At 34.4% G+C, this 18,164-nt stretch overlaps 2 protein-coding genes across 2 annotated transcripts; one reads left to right on the top strand and one right to left on the bottom strand.

The window, feature by feature from the left end:
- Nucleotides 1-3,015: 3,015 nt before the first annotated feature.
- tmx2a (thioredoxin-related transmembrane protein 2a) lies at nt 3,016-12,018 on the bottom strand. The gene is made up of 8 exons (XM_056472728.1): nt 11,769-12,018; nt 9,475-9,535; nt 9,248-9,361; nt 9,013-9,089; nt 8,463-8,569; nt 6,703-6,768; nt 6,453-6,582; nt 3,016-3,508 (listed from the first exon to the last, which is right to left on the bottom strand). Exons 1-8 carry the CDS (start codon nt 11,955-11,957, stop codon nt 3,344-3,346), a joined length of 909 nt encoding a protein of 302 aa, XP_056328703.1. The 5' UTR covers nt 11,958-12,018; the 3' UTR covers nt 3,016-3,343.
- A 103-nt stretch (nt 12,019-12,121) lies between these two features.
- si:dkey-6i22.5 (polyamine-modulated factor 1) lies at nt 12,122-17,776 on the top strand. Its single transcript, XM_056472729.1, has 5 exons — nt 12,122-12,374; nt 12,481-12,586; nt 16,140-16,240; nt 17,291-17,486; nt 17,587-17,776. Exons 1-5 carry the CDS (start codon nt 12,187-12,189, stop codon nt 17,653-17,655), a joined length of 660 nt encoding a protein of 219 aa, XP_056328704.1. The 5' UTR covers nt 12,122-12,186; the 3' UTR covers nt 17,656-17,776.
- Nucleotides 17,777-18,164: the final 388 nt, after the last annotated feature.

Here is an 18,164-nt window from a genome sequence, read left to right as displayed (position 1 = left end):
GTGACAAGACTTTTGTCTAAGCAAAGTCAGACCTTACTGTCCTAATAAATGAGAAATCAAGGCATGATCATACTTTATTTTGGTTAAACAAGCGTAATCTAGAGGCCTTTGCCTTTCATATAAGCCACTTCTGATACCAAATGATCAACTAGAAGTTATTATTTGTTGTTCCTAAAACTTGGAGAGGCGACAAGACTTTTGTCAGGTAGTGTAGATAAATTCCGTCAAATACACCCAGCCTTGTTAAGTGTAAGACACTTTTTCAGAACGTTTTTACAAATTTTAATTATTCCATCTTTCCATCTGAAAATACATACTTTAGTCTGTCGTTATCTTGTGTTTCTCCTCCAGGTGCAACGGCTTCAGCTGCTCTATTATTCACTTCTTTTATGAATCTGAAGATCAGTCATCTCAACACAAACCCATGTTGAATGATGATTCAAGGTGAATTCATCCTCTACAGATGTACATAAAGATGTCTTTCATAAGCCAGCTTTGATTGAGTTGTCAGCATAAAGACTTATCACCACTGATGAATTTCTGTTGCTGGACGTCCTTTATGTTTTTTACGCAGCCTTATGTCGAGCTCAAAACACAATTGTGTGTCTTATGAGTTTTGAAGATGTGAATGCATGAATATGAATGACAGCGTGCTCATTTTTTGGTATTCCTTTAAATCTGTGTCATGTCAGTAGGAATAACTAACGCTTGACCAAACATGATTTACTCAGCATTTCTTAAAACTTTGAGCCTCAAGATCAAATATGTCACCATGCATAAAAATAAAGCTGGAAAGATGCTAAGCCAAGAGTTTTAAAACTGTTTTAAAATTATGCTAACATAATTTCAGGGATAATCAAGGACAGTGTCGTGTGGTGGACGTTAAAGGATTAGTTCACCCAAAAATTAAGATTCTGTTATTAATTACTCACACTCATGTCATTCCAACCCCCTGAGACCTTCATTCATCTTTAGAACATAAATTAAGATATTTTAGATGAAATTCAGCAGCAGTGATGCTACTGTAAACTTAGTAACTAAATCATTTTGACTAAGGTTTGTTTTTAAAAACTGAAAGAATACTGCTGACGATACTAACTTTGCCATCTGAATAAACATAAACAAAGAACATTGATCACACACTTACCAAATCTGCAGGACAATCAACATGAACTGGAACCGTGTCTCTTTTTTTAAAAGAAGACGAGTGGCAAATCCGGATTTCTTCATTTCCAGATTTGAAAAACTTTCGGGTAAAAAATGTTCCTTACAAACATATTTTTGTGCTGTCATCATGGGGAAATAGAAACAAAACCTTCATTGTGGCACATTTATAAATGCAACACTGACGACTCATGTCTCAGAACAATTCTTATTCTTCTACTTTTCTTATTACAGTTGGCAACACATCGTGGCATCGCTCTGAACAGTGTAACAGGTATAAAAAGTCTTCAAAGGTATATATGATGCATATTAATGAAGTTGCATCTTGTTCACAATAGAGGGCGCTGATTGGTTTGAACCAAGTCTTTCTCATGAAGTAATGAACAGATGTGCAGAAAACTCAGTGACATCACTTTGTACCTGCTGGTACAAACAGCCAAGCTGGAATTTACACAAAATTTCTTTTTAAACTGGAACGAATTTGCTCTAAACAACGGAAAAACAACCAATTTTCAATTTTTTGTGAAATATATGTGTCCTAATGGTCTTTTTTTACCATCTAATAAGAAAAATTTATTACTTTATAATCACACCTAATAAAAACAGTCTGCAGAAATATTTTACTAAGATTCTCCGTTTGTACATGTCATCAGGGGGGAAAGCCCCACTTATTAGTGATCCAGCCCCCTGATTAGCATAAAAAATCCTGAGTGAGAAGTCCGTGATTAGTTTTCACATTGTACCTGCTGAAGATAATGTCAGCGAATAACATGGTTATGATTGTTGGGTTTTAATATGCACAAATGAACACTGTATTGTCCATAGACAACCTACTTCCTCGCCACTACTTTTGTCATTTTCAGTTTTTTACAGAGACAACACTAGTCCTGTTTTGAATCTGACACTAAGTTGATGCATAGGCATTTGTAGCTCCACCCACTTTTGAAAAGAGCACAATGTCATTTGTATCTAAACGGACAGTCACCAAAACAATTTGTATTAAAGCCTAAAAAGAGGCAGTTTTAAAGAGCATCTGTGCAGTATTTTGAGCTGAATCTTCAAATACACACTCTAAAAACATCAGAGACTATTTACATCTTGTAAAAAGGGCCATAATAGGTTACTTTAAGTGAATATCATAAAAATACTGTATATCATGATAAAAAATTATTATTTTAATTAATCGCAATAAGAAAATCGGATACCATCATAAGCCTACTCACAACCCTTGCTGTCTATGGAAGATCAGAGAGCTCCTGCATTTCATCTAAAATATCTTAAAGGGCACTTATTTTACCCCTTTTTCAAGATTTAAGATAAGTCGTTTGTGTCTCCAGAATGCGTCTGTAAAGTTTCAGCTCAAAACACCCATCAGATTATTTATTAGACCTTTCAGAAGTTTGGAATTTTTAGCTCTGAACAACAATGTAGCTGTTTTTGTGGCCTGTGCTTTTAATGCTAGTTCTCCCCGCCCACCGTTCCCACATGCCTGTCAGAGTGTGCCTTAATCTCAGCCTCGGCTGCAATAGATAAACAGCACAGTGACAGACATGAAGGAATCAGACCTCACATAACGTTTGTGAGAAATACTACAGTAAGAACTTTCCCAATTATTATTTGATGTATTTGTTGTGGAGTTGGAACGACAAGTCAAACACAATGTCGTTACAGTAAACGAAGGTCTCAAGTTGGAACGACTTGTGAGTCTAAATAACAATATGTTAATTTTTAGGTGAACTAACTCTTTAAATGAATATTGTGTTTTTCATTTTTCATATTTAGATCAAAGGGTAATGATCAAACCCCCTGCAGTGTAACACTCATGAGCAAAAAAATTAGGTTTCAAAACTATTTTCCTTGTCACTGCTGAGAATGTATAGAATTTAATAAAGCCAAGGTCAAAAGGTAAGACATATTGAATGCATTTGTTATAAAAAGCCAGAGGCCATAATATATGAAAGCCAACATAACTTTTAGCAACAATTTCATGTTTATGTGTTCACTGACAAAACTTGAAACTAAATTGACCCCCCATCCCCTGACAAAAGCCTTCCTGTGAACTTAAACGCAAGTAATAGTCAGGATAAAGGTTAACAGGAAAGGTTTTCCTCATGTGAGACATTTGTGTGGAACTATTCAGAGGGAGAAAACTTCGCTGTGGGTTCATGAAGAATGAGTGTTATTTGTCTTTCTTGCTCTCTAGTTCCTCCTCCTCTTCCCCCAGGGGGCTCTCAGACTCCTCTTCTTCAAGCACTTGCTGGGGTTCCTCAGGCTTCTCTCCTTTGTTGAATTTCTTATATTTCTGGAATATCTCATTTAGGTTAAATTCTCGAATAATGTTGTCCTGTAAAACACACAAATGCATGTCATAGGGAACCCAAAATGCATGTCACCCAAAAATGCAGAGACTTTGGTGAGCAAATCAAGTCAAAGGCAGATTCTGCTTGACTAGTGTATTCAACATTGTGTAATAAATGTGATTGTTTGTTTTCATTGCAGTAAGTTCTTATTTAAAGAGTTATACTGCATTAGTTAATACGATTTAATGTTTTCTATTTACTTTTAAATCTTATGAAATAAATTAGGAAATTACCCATGTCAACTTTAATGTATAGTTTGGTATATTTTCCCTCGGCCCACGGCTCTCAGTGATATTTGGTTTTTGGCCCTTCATACGAAAAAGTTTGGGCACCCCTGGATTAAAGTAAATGCTCTAAACGTATTTGTATGTATTTTTATATTCTGGGTAAAAAAAAATGTTCATCCCATTCAAATTTGTCAAGTCGTCATTTCCCATAATTCTAATAAGTAGCCCAAACTGTCTGTCAACAAATGTAGATTTGTACATCTGCGCACCCGTTTACTCAGATCTGCCATTTGCACACGCATTTACATGCACACGAGAGACTGACAGCGGTAAAAACAAATGCTGAAACAAAACTTTTTAAGATCCTAAATCAATATTGGAGTTAGTTTTACATGCTGGAGGAAGGACGACACCATGGCTGAAGGATTTGTAAGACAGGTAATGTTCTGTTTTAAAACTATTTTCTGCAAAGCTTATGCAGATTTTACTGTTTCGTGAATGTGTTATATGCACAGAAGTGTTGTTCAGCCACTGAAATCTTCTGGCAATAAATTGATGTGACTATTTTCACTTTCATAAGGGACCTTTTACAGCATTGATAATGTCGATTTTTATTTAGTTTAATAACAAAACATAAGTAAATAGCGATATTCTGCCTAGCCTGCTTTACTGAGCTGAAGTTGGTTTTATATTCGCATCACATTGGTTCATTTTTGAAGTAGTCACTTTAGGACAAAGCACGTGAGAGAGTGAGACCAGCGAGCCTTGCATGCATGAAATATGACAAGTTTTGCTTGCTACACAACTATAAACATGCTAGATATAATAGTTTTTCATTCAGAATTGTAGTATTATCAAGTACTGTATAGTTTTCTAACTGACGAATGACACGATCTAGTGGGTTGTCTACTGTCATCTTTAATGTGTGCGTTTGGGATTTCAGGAGGCATGGCTTTGGACGGCAGGGGAGGGACTGTTTTTCAAAGATATTATGCTAACAGATAGCATTTAGGCAGATCAACATCGTGTGAAAGTAAAATAAATGAACTTCCTGTTGTGATAGGAAAATATTTGGCCGAGATACAACTATTTGAAAAGCTGAAATCTGGGAGTTTATTAAAATGTAAATACTAAGAAAATCACCTTTAAAGTTGTCAAGTTAAGGTCTTGGCAATGCATATTTTTCACCAAATTAAGTTTTGATCTATTTACACAAAGTAGATCATAGAAGATGATTTTTGTCATAAACTAAAAATCGATCATTTTTACTCCTAAATTATATTTTTGGCTATTCCCAGAGATTTGCCCATGCATGCAACATAAGTTGGGATTTGTTGTTCAGGGGTAGATTTTACTTTGAAGCTGCGTGCAAAGCATAGGAACAGTATAATATCATTTTTATGAATGTGAAATAAACCAAAAAGGTCGAGTGAATGCAAATATTTATCTGAAACTCCTTTTGCAAAATTCTTTCCCTTTAGTATCTAAATTTAATATAAACAAATCCTCACAATGCACATTCTGTAATTCTAATTTGGAAACATTCATTCATTCATTTACCTTTAGCTTAGTCTCTTTATTTATCAGGGGTCGCCACAGCACAATGAACCACCAACTTATCCAGCATATGTTTTACACAGTGGATGCCCTTCCAGCTGCAACCCAGTACTGGGAAACATCCATACATACTCATTCACACACATACACTACGGACAATTTAGCTTACCCAATTCACCCTATTTAATTCACCTATAGCGCATGTCTTTGGACAGTGGGGGAAACCAAAGCACCCGGAGGAAACCCAAGTGAACACGGGGAAAACATGCAAACTCCACAGAGAAATGCCAACTGACCCACCAGGAATCGAACCCGCAACCTTCTTGCTGTGAGGTGACAGTGCTTTTGGAAAGAAGTATCTTAGGTTGTTTTCTCAGCTTACAAAAAACTTTTAGATTTCAAGACAATGAAACTATTGTTACTGATTTGGGATTGTAAAGAAGTGGACAGTGTGTTGTCATTTTTAACTCTTTGCATCCTTTTTCATCTTCCCAAATGTAAAGTTATTAAGTGTGTGCCTAATTTTAGAACATTTTGCATTGATTTGAAACTTTGTTATGAATTTGTTTGCCTATCTTTAAAAAAGAACACTGCTAAATCAACTGTGCTGCTGAAAAGAAATAATGTTATCACTCTAAGTGTTATTATCAGACTTTTGTTTCAGATATATATGTTTTATTTGTTTCATTCATGTATAAATTTTTTGATCTTTTGCTATATTTATTTATTAGAAGAAGTATAAGACAATACTGCCTACTGCACAAACAAACAAAGTAAAGAAGTTCCATTTTCATTTTCATTTTAGTTTCGTCACTGTTGTAATAACAAAATATTCGAAAGCACTTCAGAATCGACTTGCAGCAAATGTACAATGTCTGCATGAAAGGAAACTAGCATAGTAGTGTAGACTGTGACTTAGTTTTGTATATCAGGAATTGATAGTTGCTGCTTGCTTTTGTGATCTCGTGTGTGACAGGATGATCTCACGCTAGTAAATCATTAAAAATCAACAGAGAACAGAAAAGAGACATATTTTGTGAGAGATTACAAATTTCTATTTCTTTTATGACTTTAAAATCAGCCTAACTTCATGAGAAAACCGCAGACTTGGCAACCCCTGAATGTTTGACGTGCAGGTTTTTACCTCAGTGAAATTCCAGCCCACGGCTCTCCCCTTCTTGTCCACCAGAGGGCGGCGCATGAGCTCTCTGCCGGCCTGCAGCATCAGAAGAGACGGCAGCTGTTTGCAGAGAGGAGACGGGTTTACCTTATACCTGAACAAGAGCACAGTTACGCAGAGTTAATCAGAACTAGCATAGCACCATATAACTCTGAACAAGACTGTGGCTAATATTATTTTTAGATTAAGCGGAAGACATTCTGGATGGTTTTACCTCTCAGCAACTGCTCCATAATGTCCAATGTCTACTTTCCCAAATTTGAGACCTAAACAGGTATACCTGGAAAACACAGTCAAAGTCACGAAGAGGTATATAAGTGTGTGTGCTTGTAGAAACTACATTGTAAACCCAAAAAAATCACTGTGAGTGTATTCCTCAGGCCCAAGAGGAAAAGCTTTTTAATCAAATAAATCATGGTTTTATTTATTTATGGGAGAGTGGGGATGAATGTTACACTATTTTCCAGAAAGTCCCGGCTGCTAGCTCTCTGCAACTCCCACATGGTCGCATAACAAAGCTAACTGCGGCTGCGCCTGCATGGGAGACCACATGGGAAAGCTAGGTTGCTGCCAGAAGTGGTGTTAGTGAGGCAAGCAGGAAACGCTCAACCCGCGGCCTATGTGGGTCCTAACGCCCCAGTATAATGAAGGGACTCTATACTGCTCAGTAAGCGCCGTCTTTTGCTTGAGACTTTAAACCGAGGTCCTGACTCTCTGTGGTCATTAAAAATCCCAGGATGTCCTTCAAAAATAGTAGGGGTTTAACCCCGGCATCCTGGCCAAATTTGCCCACTGGCCTCTGTCTAGTATGGCTTCATAACCATCCCCATATCATGGGAGATGTGCGGTCTGGCACAATATGGCTATCGTTGCATCATCAAGTAATGGATGAATCACTAGTAGTGGATGAGGAGATTCCCCCAAATGTGTAAAACGTTTGAGTGTTTTGCTGCTATATAAATATTAGGATTTTTTTTTAAGTTGTCTGTCTTTAGAAGTTGGGTTATAGGGATAGACATAATAATAATAATGCATTTTATTTAAAGGCACCTTTCTAGATACTCAAGGTCACCGTACAAGACAGCTAGAACAATCAGTTCAAATAAAAACACAATAAAAGTCAATAGAATAGAATACAAAATTTTAAAGAAATGTAATTTTAAAAAATGCAGTTGGGTAAAAGAGAATAAGATGCTCTAAACAGATGTGTTTTGAGTTTGGATGTAAATTGTGAAAGAGAATCTAAATTACGGAGATCAGGAGGAAGTGAATTCCAAAGCTGAGGAGCAGAGTGGCTGAAGGATCTGCTCCCCATGGTGACAAGGCAGACAGAGAGAACAGTGAGGTGAATGGAACAATAAGACCTGAGTGTTCGAGAAGGTGATATGAACAAGATTAGTAAGGTATTGAGGAGCAAGATTGTGCATGGCTTAAAAAATGAGAAGTAGTTCCTATGATTTTATAAGACATATGATTATCTAAAATGCTGATTGGTCAAAAGCAATGTTTTATTGATGAGAAAGCACTAAACTAAATAGATCAAATACTTGTAGCAATTAGCAGTACCCTTAGAAGCACAAAAAAGCTATGTACTGTAAACAATATGATTTTCAGTTTATTATGTATTGCAGAGAAAGAAGTTGTGCCTTTAATGACTTTCAGCTGTGACTATATTCACAGTAACCTGTGACATTATTGCTTAAAGGCGTGTGTGTAAGTATGTGTGTACTTGTGTACTACACAAGCAAATTTTGACTTTGAGGGGGCATTTTTTTGGTCTGGCTCATAAAACACAAAGAATGAAGTATTTTGAGTTGAAAATGTAAAAATGCAGACTGATTCAGGGTAGGGTTTAGGGGTAGGAAGATAGAATATGCAGTCTAAACAGTATTTTTTTTTACATCTTTAGGAAGTCCCCATAAAGATAGTTGTATAGTTATAGTATAGTTGTGCATTTGTGTGTTTGTGACTTACTTAAGTGACAGGTCAGCAAAGATAGGGGCAAATGACTGACATTCTGGAGACCAGTTGGCATAAAACTCAACAATCCATGTGACACGACTGTCCCTCTGCAGTTCCTCCTGACATTACATAGAATAGCATGCACAATGATTAGTTTATCTTATCTTATTAAGTTACTCATGGAACATGACTAATATTAGTAAACTACTATACAGAGAGTTCAGGCTACAGTCTATTGTAAGATGAGAGATTTGTTTAGTGACGTAGCTAATTTAATTTCAATATTAAATAGAAAAATAATCACTAAAAGATGAGGAATTGACAAAAACGAACTACAAATAAATCTGTATAAAAGCATTAAAGCATTAAAAAATTGGGAATGGACAAAAATAATTTCAATAATATACATTTATAATAAATTTAAAGTATATACTTATTTAAAAATGCATAAATTAATAAAAACAAAACTGTATATAAACAGTATTTTTTGTGTTACAAACTTTTCCACATGTTAGAACAGAACACACAAAGTATTAACAGAACACATGAAGTCTGTACTTACATCTATAGTAGAGTCACTAAAGTATTTGATGTTCTCAGGGCCCATGTAAGCTGGTGGTTTACATGTGATCAAGAACACTGCAGTGAGAAATAAAGAACAACAAATATTGCACATTATTTATCACACAGATCTGTTATTTTTACACATGTTTTTAATTGACTTAATACATCTATTTATTTACACATCTCTTGAATAATTTACAATCTTAATTTCATGTTTGCCATCATTTATTTACCCACACACAGCGTGAGGTAGAGCAAGCCGAATCTCAGATCCACTCGAAAGAACAGCACCACGTTCGCCACCTTACTGAAGAGGAATATATTCCCTATATGTTGCTCCACAGTTACTGAGGAAGAAATACAGCCTAAACTCAAATAAAGCACTACCAATGCAAATGCCATTCATGAATATCTTGTCTGTTTATACAGTATGATGACGATTTATTGAAGTTAAACCTACCTGCTCTGCGGTTCTTCATCATGACAATGGCACCAAGAAACATAAAAATCTCCACCTCCCTCTATAGAAAGCAAATATATTTACCAAATATATAAAGACATTTGAAATTATTTGTACATTTTTATTATTTACATTGAAAGGATATTTTTGTAATTGTTTTACCAGATGTTCTATATTAATGTTTTTAAATTTAATTATATTTTAAAATACAATAAAATGGAAATTAGATAAACATATGGTCATATGGTCAATATTTTTTCTGTTACTATAGGTTTTAAAATAGTTTTTATTAGACATGCTTTCTAATTCCTAATTTCGCCATTAATTTAGTGTCTAAACACACACACACACACACACACACACACACACACACACATATATATATATATATATATATATATATATATATATATATATATATATATATATAAACTACAACTAAAAGTACAAAACTTAACCCTCTAATACAGGGGTGGGCAAACTCGGTCCTGGAGGGCCGGTGTCCTGCACAGTTTAGCTCCAACTCTAATCAAACACACCTGCTTATAGATTTCTAGTGATCTTGAAGACACTGATTAGCATGTTCAGGTGTGTTTGATTAGTGTTGGAGCTAAACTGTGCAGGACACTGGCCCTCCAGGACCGAGTTTGCCCACCCCTGCTCTAATAGGAAACCAGCAGATCTCAAACTTTTTTTTGTATTTTATGGTCTCAGATTTTCGATGTCCTCTGAATCATAAATTTTACTTAATATTATTTAGAACTAAACATAATTTTCGTATGAATTTATTTAAAATAAATAATATAGTTTAAAATAGTATTAAAAATGGGCAGCACGGTGGCGCAGTGGGTAGCACAATCGCCTCACAGCAAGAAGGTCGCTGGTTCAAGCCCCGGCTGGGTCAGTTGGCATTTCTGTGTGGAGTTTGCATGTTCTCCTTGTTTTCGTGTGGGTTTCCTCCTGGTGCTCCGGTTTCCCCCACAAGTCCAAAGACATGCGCTGGGTGAATTAAATAAGCTAATTAAGCCGTAGTGTATGTGTGTGAATGTAAGTGTATATGGATGTTTCCCGGTGTTGGTTTGTGGCTTGAAGGGCATCCGCTGTGTAAAACATATGCTGGATAAGTTGGTGGTTCATTAAGCTGTGGCGACTGCTGATGAATAAATGGACTAAAAGAAAATTAATGAATGAATGAGTATTAAAATAGTATCAAATAGTATTAAGTATGGGTGACGTAGTGGCGCAGTAGGTAGTGCTGTCGCCTCACAGCAAGGTCGCTGGTTCGAGCCTCGGCTGGGTCAGTTGACGTTTCTGTGTGGAGTTTGCATGTTCTCCCTGCATTCGCGTGGGTTTCCTCAGGGTGCTCCGGTTTCCCCCACAATCCAAAGACATGTGGTACAGGGGAATTGGGTAGGCTAAATTGTCAATAGTGTATGTGTGTGTGAATGTGTGTATGTGTTTCCCAGTGATGGGTTGCAGCTGGAAGGGCATCTGCTGCATAAAACAAATGCTGGATAAGTTGGCGGTTCATTCCGCTGTGGCGACCCCAGATTAATAAAGAGACTAAGTTGAAAAGAAAAATGAATGAATAAATGAGTATTACGTATTTTGTTGGGGTTTTAGCTTATTTCAATTCTTGTCTTATTTTAAATCATTTTAAATATTTTTGGCACCTATTGGAAGTTTGTTGAGGCCCCCTGCATGAGTTTTTTTGTTGTAAAATAGTTTAAAAAAATACATATTATAAATGACAAGTTATAAATGACTGTAGAATTATTGTATACATTTTTTTATGTATTTCCAGAAACAGCACAGACTATTGCCATATTATCTTTTAAATGACACTATCATAAATATAAAATGTTACAAAAAAAATGTATATATATATATATATATATATATATATATATATATATATATATATATATATATATATATATATATATATATAATACTATTAAATTAATTTTATTATAATGATTGACTTATTTTAAGTCATTTTAATTTTGGATACCCTTGGTAGTTTTTTGAGGCCTCATTTATGGACCTTTTGTTGTAAAATAGCTTTAAAAAATACATAATATTATTGACAAGTTATAATAAATAGGCTATAATCAGGGAATTATTTAGTTTTTTTTCATCTGTTAACAGAAACAGCACACACTATGCAGTAGTTCTATAGGCATTTATTAGCCATTTTCATATGACAGTATCCTGAATGATACTTTTAATTCTGAAATGTTATTGGCCTACATTAAAGTTTAAGTTAAACCTCTATGAAGTGCAGCACTGACCCAGTCGAAGGCGCAGGAGTCTCCGTCTTCTCTCTGGGACGGTAAATGCTCACACAGTCCCGGGCAGCAGCGCACGATGACGAACGCCAGAGTCATAAGCAGTGACAGGAAATAATAGGGCCGGTAAAACCATTTATAAATCTTTGGAAGATAGTAAATAGTGGAAACCAGTCCTCTAATTAAACTCATGGCTGCAGACCTGACACAGATTGACTCCCATGTGGTGAATGAAAAAGAAGGGGAGAGAAGAAACTAGAAATAGATCATAGACAGCTGATGGCAGAAATATGAGCCTGTCGGTCTTGAGAAACGCGTTTCGATAGTACGATTTGAAGCGGCAGCTGCTCGCTTGCCGTAGTGCGGCGGTGTAGTCTTGGCGGGGACTTTTGTAAATATCAACAGCTCGGCTTTCGGAAACATGCAGGAGCCAGAGAAGAGCAGTGAATCGGTTTCATCCAAAAGTGATGCGGATCAGGCTGGTGAGGCTTCTGCACAGGCTTCGACTCGTCGGAATGATTCGGTTAAATCTTCTCAGTCTAAACCGAGGCTTAAACTCTTCAGTAAAGTGATGGAAAAGAGTCTGCAGTGGCTGCTGGACAACGCCAGGTAAACTCGCACTGCTTTAGCTTCTTTTGGCATGTAAACGGGTTGTTTTATTCCGTCTGTTATTAAGCAGCTTCACGGTTTAAACTTTGTTTCTTTTTTGTGTCAGTTTCGACAGATTTTCCCACTATTTTCAGCCACTGTCAAAGCAAAACCCTCAGCTGACTGAAGTGATGCACAAACAGTTCATCAGTCAACTGCAGACTTTAATACAGGTAAGATTACACATTATACTGTAAGTCTGTGTCTTAAATTTACAGTGTTTCACTCCAATATGCACAGAAAGGCATAGCTATGTTTTATATATAGTTACATTAGGTCAAAGGTGTGGGGGGAAAAGTAGCCTAATAAGTTATAATACAATCCAAAGTCACCCACTAATTACTATCTTTCTGCTTAATCCCTGGTTTATTAAGGGTTACAATTGAGGTAAAGTTGGTTTTATATTCGCACATTCCTTCATTTAACGTTCTCTATATTATTTACTACGCTTATTTGAATATAGGGTCTGAAATCACATGTAATTGTGACTTGAAAACAACATTCGCACTATTTATTTGACCGTGAACAATGTTGTACTTTGATATTCATTGGCTGCTAATATGATTTTACTATTTAGAATTTGCAAAAAATACTTTTCTGAAAAGATATTACTGCATACTGCATGTGTTATTTTAGTTTTTTTGTTTTTAGATTAAAAAAGGCTTTAAATTAAACTTTTTTTTTACCCAACTTGAATGAAAAGTGGTTTTAAATAGGCTAGCATAATAATTTAGCTTTAATTTAATATATTTATTTATTTACTGATAGATTATAATTAATGTATTATAATCTATTATTAATATTATATTAATGTATTTACTGATACACTAGTCTTCTAAAACAAATCTTTTTTATACATGATTTACAGAGAAGACACAAAGCAATATTTAATGTAACAACACTTTATATATTAAAATAACAAATTGTCATATCTAGAAAAGTCACTTGATTGCAAATTAAAAGATTATTTAAGGATCACAGTGCAGCCCCAAAATAAATGATTTACAAACCACTTTACCACTGGCCTTCATGGTAGATTTTAACTTATTTGACTGTAGGCATGGGCCGGTATAAGATTCTGACAGTATGATGATCTTGGATAAAAAATATCACGCTATTGTGATTACTGCTCTAAAATAAGTTCTTTTTAAATGTCTGGATAAAAAACAAAAACTTTTTCCCTTTTTAACATATATTTTTTTATTTTAGGAAACATTTATAATATTTTGGAACAGTAAACATGTCAGGCTAAATAATTAAATTAAATCTTTGACCTCTGCTGTCTTCATAAGTTTCAAAAACACAAATTTCTTTCTTACAAAACATAAAAAAACACATAAAAAACCTTACATATACTGTAGGAAAGGTATAACAGAAAATTTGAGTGATTTTAAACCTTGACTTTTTCAAACCACAGTAAACCTTGAAACTGGTTATCGTCCCATGCCTATTTGACAGCAACTAATTTATACAAATTTATGATTTTAATCTAATAAAATATAATGCATTTTTATGTGTGGTCATTCATTCTTTTATGTTTTTTTATAAGCAGGCCAAAATAAGTATGTTTCATTTGACAAAAATGCACAATACTGGTTAAAGATTTTGGAACAGGAAGATTTTTAATGGTTCATAAAGAAATCCTTCCAAGCCTGCATTTATTCCATCCAAATGACACTGTCATTGTCAGCCAACTTTATGATAATGGAACAGGTCGTGGTCCAGTACTAACTGACTTTGTCAGATGGTGTGAGGAGTCATATCTTCAGTTAAATGTTTTAAAGACAAAAGATATGATCATTGATTTTAGGAAGGCTGCTAACACACAGGTGAGCACTTCCAATAAAAATCAGACTGTGGAAAGTGTGCAATCATACAAATATCTTGGCACAATTATAGATTCTAAACTTTCCTTTGATGAGAATTGTGCAGCAGTGTGTAAAAAGGGGCACCAGCGATTATTTTGTTTGAGAAAGCTAAATCATTTCCATATTGACAAACACATGATGATTTTATTTTATCATGCTTTTCTTGAATCCATTCTATCCTTTGCTTTAGTGTCATGGTTTGGGAATCTCTCTGTCAAGAATAAAACTCACTAAATCAAATAGTTAAGTGGTCCAGTAAGCTGACTGGGGTGTCAATAGGTAATCTAGAGGCTGTGTACACCAGGCAGCTAAAGAGAATCACAAATTCAATTTTAAGTGACACTGCTCATCCCCTACACTCAGAGTTTCAGCTCCTTCCTTCTGGTCGCAGGTTTCTAGTATTAAGCTGTAGAACGAAACGATACAAAAATAGTTTCATACCAGCAGCTATAGATATTTAAATAAGGCAAAGACTAAAGCAATTGTATTTCGGTGACCTGTATATTTTAGATCGTTTTAAATATTTAATTGGGAGGGGGGGTTCATTTATACTTTATAAGTGTTTTTATGTTTATGTTTTATGTCCTAATGTTCATTTGTTGTTGTTACTGTGTGAGTTCCTTTGTGTGGCACTGTTGTGAGATGAGGACTCTTGACTGCAAACCAAATCTACCTTCGGGTATAAATAAAGTAACCTAACCTAACCTAAAGTACAGCAAAAAAGTTTTAAATAAATTACCATTTCATCTTTTTAATAAAATCATTAAAATTGTATTAAAATGTAATAAATTGACCACTCGTTAGTTTCATTCTGAAGTTTCACAACTTATTTGTAACGTTAAAGTAGATGCTATACTTGCAATTAATATTCCTTGTGTATATATATCTAAAAAAAATTGGCAATTGAATTTGAGTCAGACAAAATGTCTCTGGTCCATAAATGAATCAATTTCTTATGGAATCCTTGAGCTTAAGACATTTTGCATGATTATTTATTTCCTAATTTACTTAAAACAATAAAAGAAATTATCTGTGTGTGGAAGAGTATGTTCATTACTGTATTAAATAATATATTGCATTACACTGCATACCTAATCCTCATTAAAACTGAAAGCCTGAAGGTCCTTTGAAATGACATGATTATTTCCATTAATTCTGTATTTTAGTCTAAATATGGTTCAAGCACACTCTTAATTCATATTAACCTCAGATATCCCACGACAGACATGGTACGTGGGTAATTTGACTGATTAATCTAGGTAACATCCAGCAGTTTATAAAATCAGAGTATATCTTAAAGTTAGCAGTAGGGCTGCACAATTTATCGGTTTAGCATGAATTTCGCAATGTATTCGCAATAGTCACATCTCCAGTATACGCAATGTTAAGTCTGGATTATAATTTACCATTTTGAAAGTGTTTTTTTGAGGCCTGTGACTGTGTGAGAGTTTTTGAAAGCATTCAGGCATAAGAAAATGTACCATTTGAAACTCTGACAAGTTAATAATGATTAATTTTATTGAACTATTTATAAAACAAAGACTATGAGGTATTATTTTACATTTGATTATTCAATTAGTACATACCTGAATACAGATAAACTCCTCTTAAAAACAATAAAACGCTGTTTATTTCATTGGCATCTTTTTCTTTATTGAATTTCTTTATGCTTGTAGATTGTTTCTTATATTTTATGCAGATGCATTCCCCAGCACGGTCTCCTCAATCAATCTAAAATTATAAATTCTTTCCAATTAGTTATTTCACAAATCTAGTGAAATTTCCTTCCTCTGGCTATATATATTGTGATTGGTCTGATCATGCATCTGATGTTTTGGCTGATGATTTATGTTTTTAGAAAGAGATTGCCACTGTGATTGAGGAGGGAGACCTGCAGGTTAAGTTTGAAGAGTTGGATAAACTGGAGGAGCTTGCTAAAGAAACGGCTCAAACTGCATGGTGAGTTCACAGACTAATGCTTTATCATAGAAGAAAAACAATTACAATAATCAAAATTACTGTTGTTACAAGAGCATTGATGTTTTACAAATCGTTTATATGCATTTGTGAACACCATACAGATAACTATAGCATCAATCCTGGAAACAAATGTATGTTAGTTTGTTTAATTTAGAGTTTGTTTAATTTAGAGAAAATTTCTTGTTGGCTGCATGTAAAATCTGAATTTGTACAAAATGCAATCACAATTTTGGGAAAATAAAATAAAATTTTTATTTTTAATTTTTCTTAATTCAGTGATTTGATTTAATAAAAATGTTTTGTGAATTCAAATAATTAAACAGCATCTCTGATATATTGAAATCATCCATCTTATTTAATTTAACAACCATGTAAATACATTTAACTTTTGCCTCCAATAGTTTTTAGACAAGAATTAGAATATGACAATTGTGTGGGGGGTTTTGTCATGTAAAAATAAAGTTTTCATTGCTGTTAGTATTATTTTAAGAAGCATTCTACTGTACAGCAGTAATAAGGTTCATTCATGATTTCAGCTTAAACAAATGTTTATTTGGTATAATCTGTCAATAGTTTTTCTCAAGTAAGGCTGTATAATGCTCATGATACGACTCTTTATGCGTTTATGATTATTGCTTGTTGATGATACTATAGCATGTGTGTAGAAAATGAAACTTCATTCGCTTGTAAAATCATGCAGATTTAATATTGAAATAGATCGTTACGCCATAATAGTCATAGACACTATGTTGCACAGTATTGTGTTTGGTTTATTCATTCATTAATCACCCAAATTCAGTGCCATTCCTCATTATACCGCTGATTCAATCTTTTTGAGTGGATTCTGTAATTCTCTCCATGTTTTCTGAATCGCATATATTATACTGTTTTTTTAGTAAAAGCCTATAGTCAATAGTAAAGCAGTTGCGTACATAAATATATGTACAAAATATATTTTTGCTTTATTTATAGTCGAATTTATTTATTGTGCATTGATTCTTACACTGAAGCTCATGCTTTATTCTGCAGGCGTCCTAGTGGTGTTCCAGAGCAGGACATTTGCAGCGATTTAGTGTCGAGTTATAAGAAGCAGGAGGAGTACATGCGGATACAGCTGAAGAAGCTCCAGAAAGAGAACGCTGCTCTCGCTCAAAAAGTACAAGCCGGCAGGGAGAACATCACACACACCGAACAGCGCATCTCATCAGGAGTCCAAGAGTGGAAGGTAAAAGGAAAAGAATCTATATATTATTTAATATTGTAACACGTTTTCATTGTCATATGTCATCACAAATTCAGCTCTGCCTCTTTTTCGCCATCTGCAGGCATCGCTTGAAGATCTGGAAGCTTTTGTTGTGACTCTTTCCCCATCTGAACATTTTGAGTTTCTCTAACACCCATTGTCTACAGTTTAATGGAGCTTCAATATGAGCTTATTGTGCATCTGCATGGTTTTTTTGTATTATAATACTTAATTAGAATGTGTATTCATTAAACAGCCTTTGCACTTTTCTACATTTTTTTTTTCATTTGTCTATCTGTAAATAATAAATAAGTGGAAAAAGACAAGCATTTTCTACATTTAGTACCATATTTTACTGAACTGTTATTTGTGATTATGTAAAAAAAAAAATGAGAATAATGAGGAATTGGATCATCAGTAAGTATGGTTATTTTTAATACTGAAGAAATAATAATATGCGATTTTTCATTTAACTAATTTTTTAGAATTGTTTTCATGATTTTTTTTTTATATTACAGTACTTTTAATATAGTATGTATTACTATTGGAGGAAATAATAAATCAACACCTTATTCAACACTATTATTTATATACAAAGCTGATATATGACTGTCTATCAAGTTTTTCATTTTAAGACTATAAAATTGACGCAAGGTGTAT

The sequence above is a fragment of the Danio aesculapii genome, chromosome 14 (genome assembly GCF_903798145.1).
Source record: "Danio aesculapii chromosome 14, fDanAes4.1, whole genome shotgun sequence".
In the NCBI taxonomy this organism is placed as follows: domain Eukaryota; kingdom Metazoa; phylum Chordata; class Actinopteri; order Cypriniformes; family Danionidae; genus Danio; species Danio aesculapii.
The sequence above is the reverse complement of the archived record's forward strand: the minus strand, read 5'-3'. Positions and strand labels throughout refer to the sequence as shown.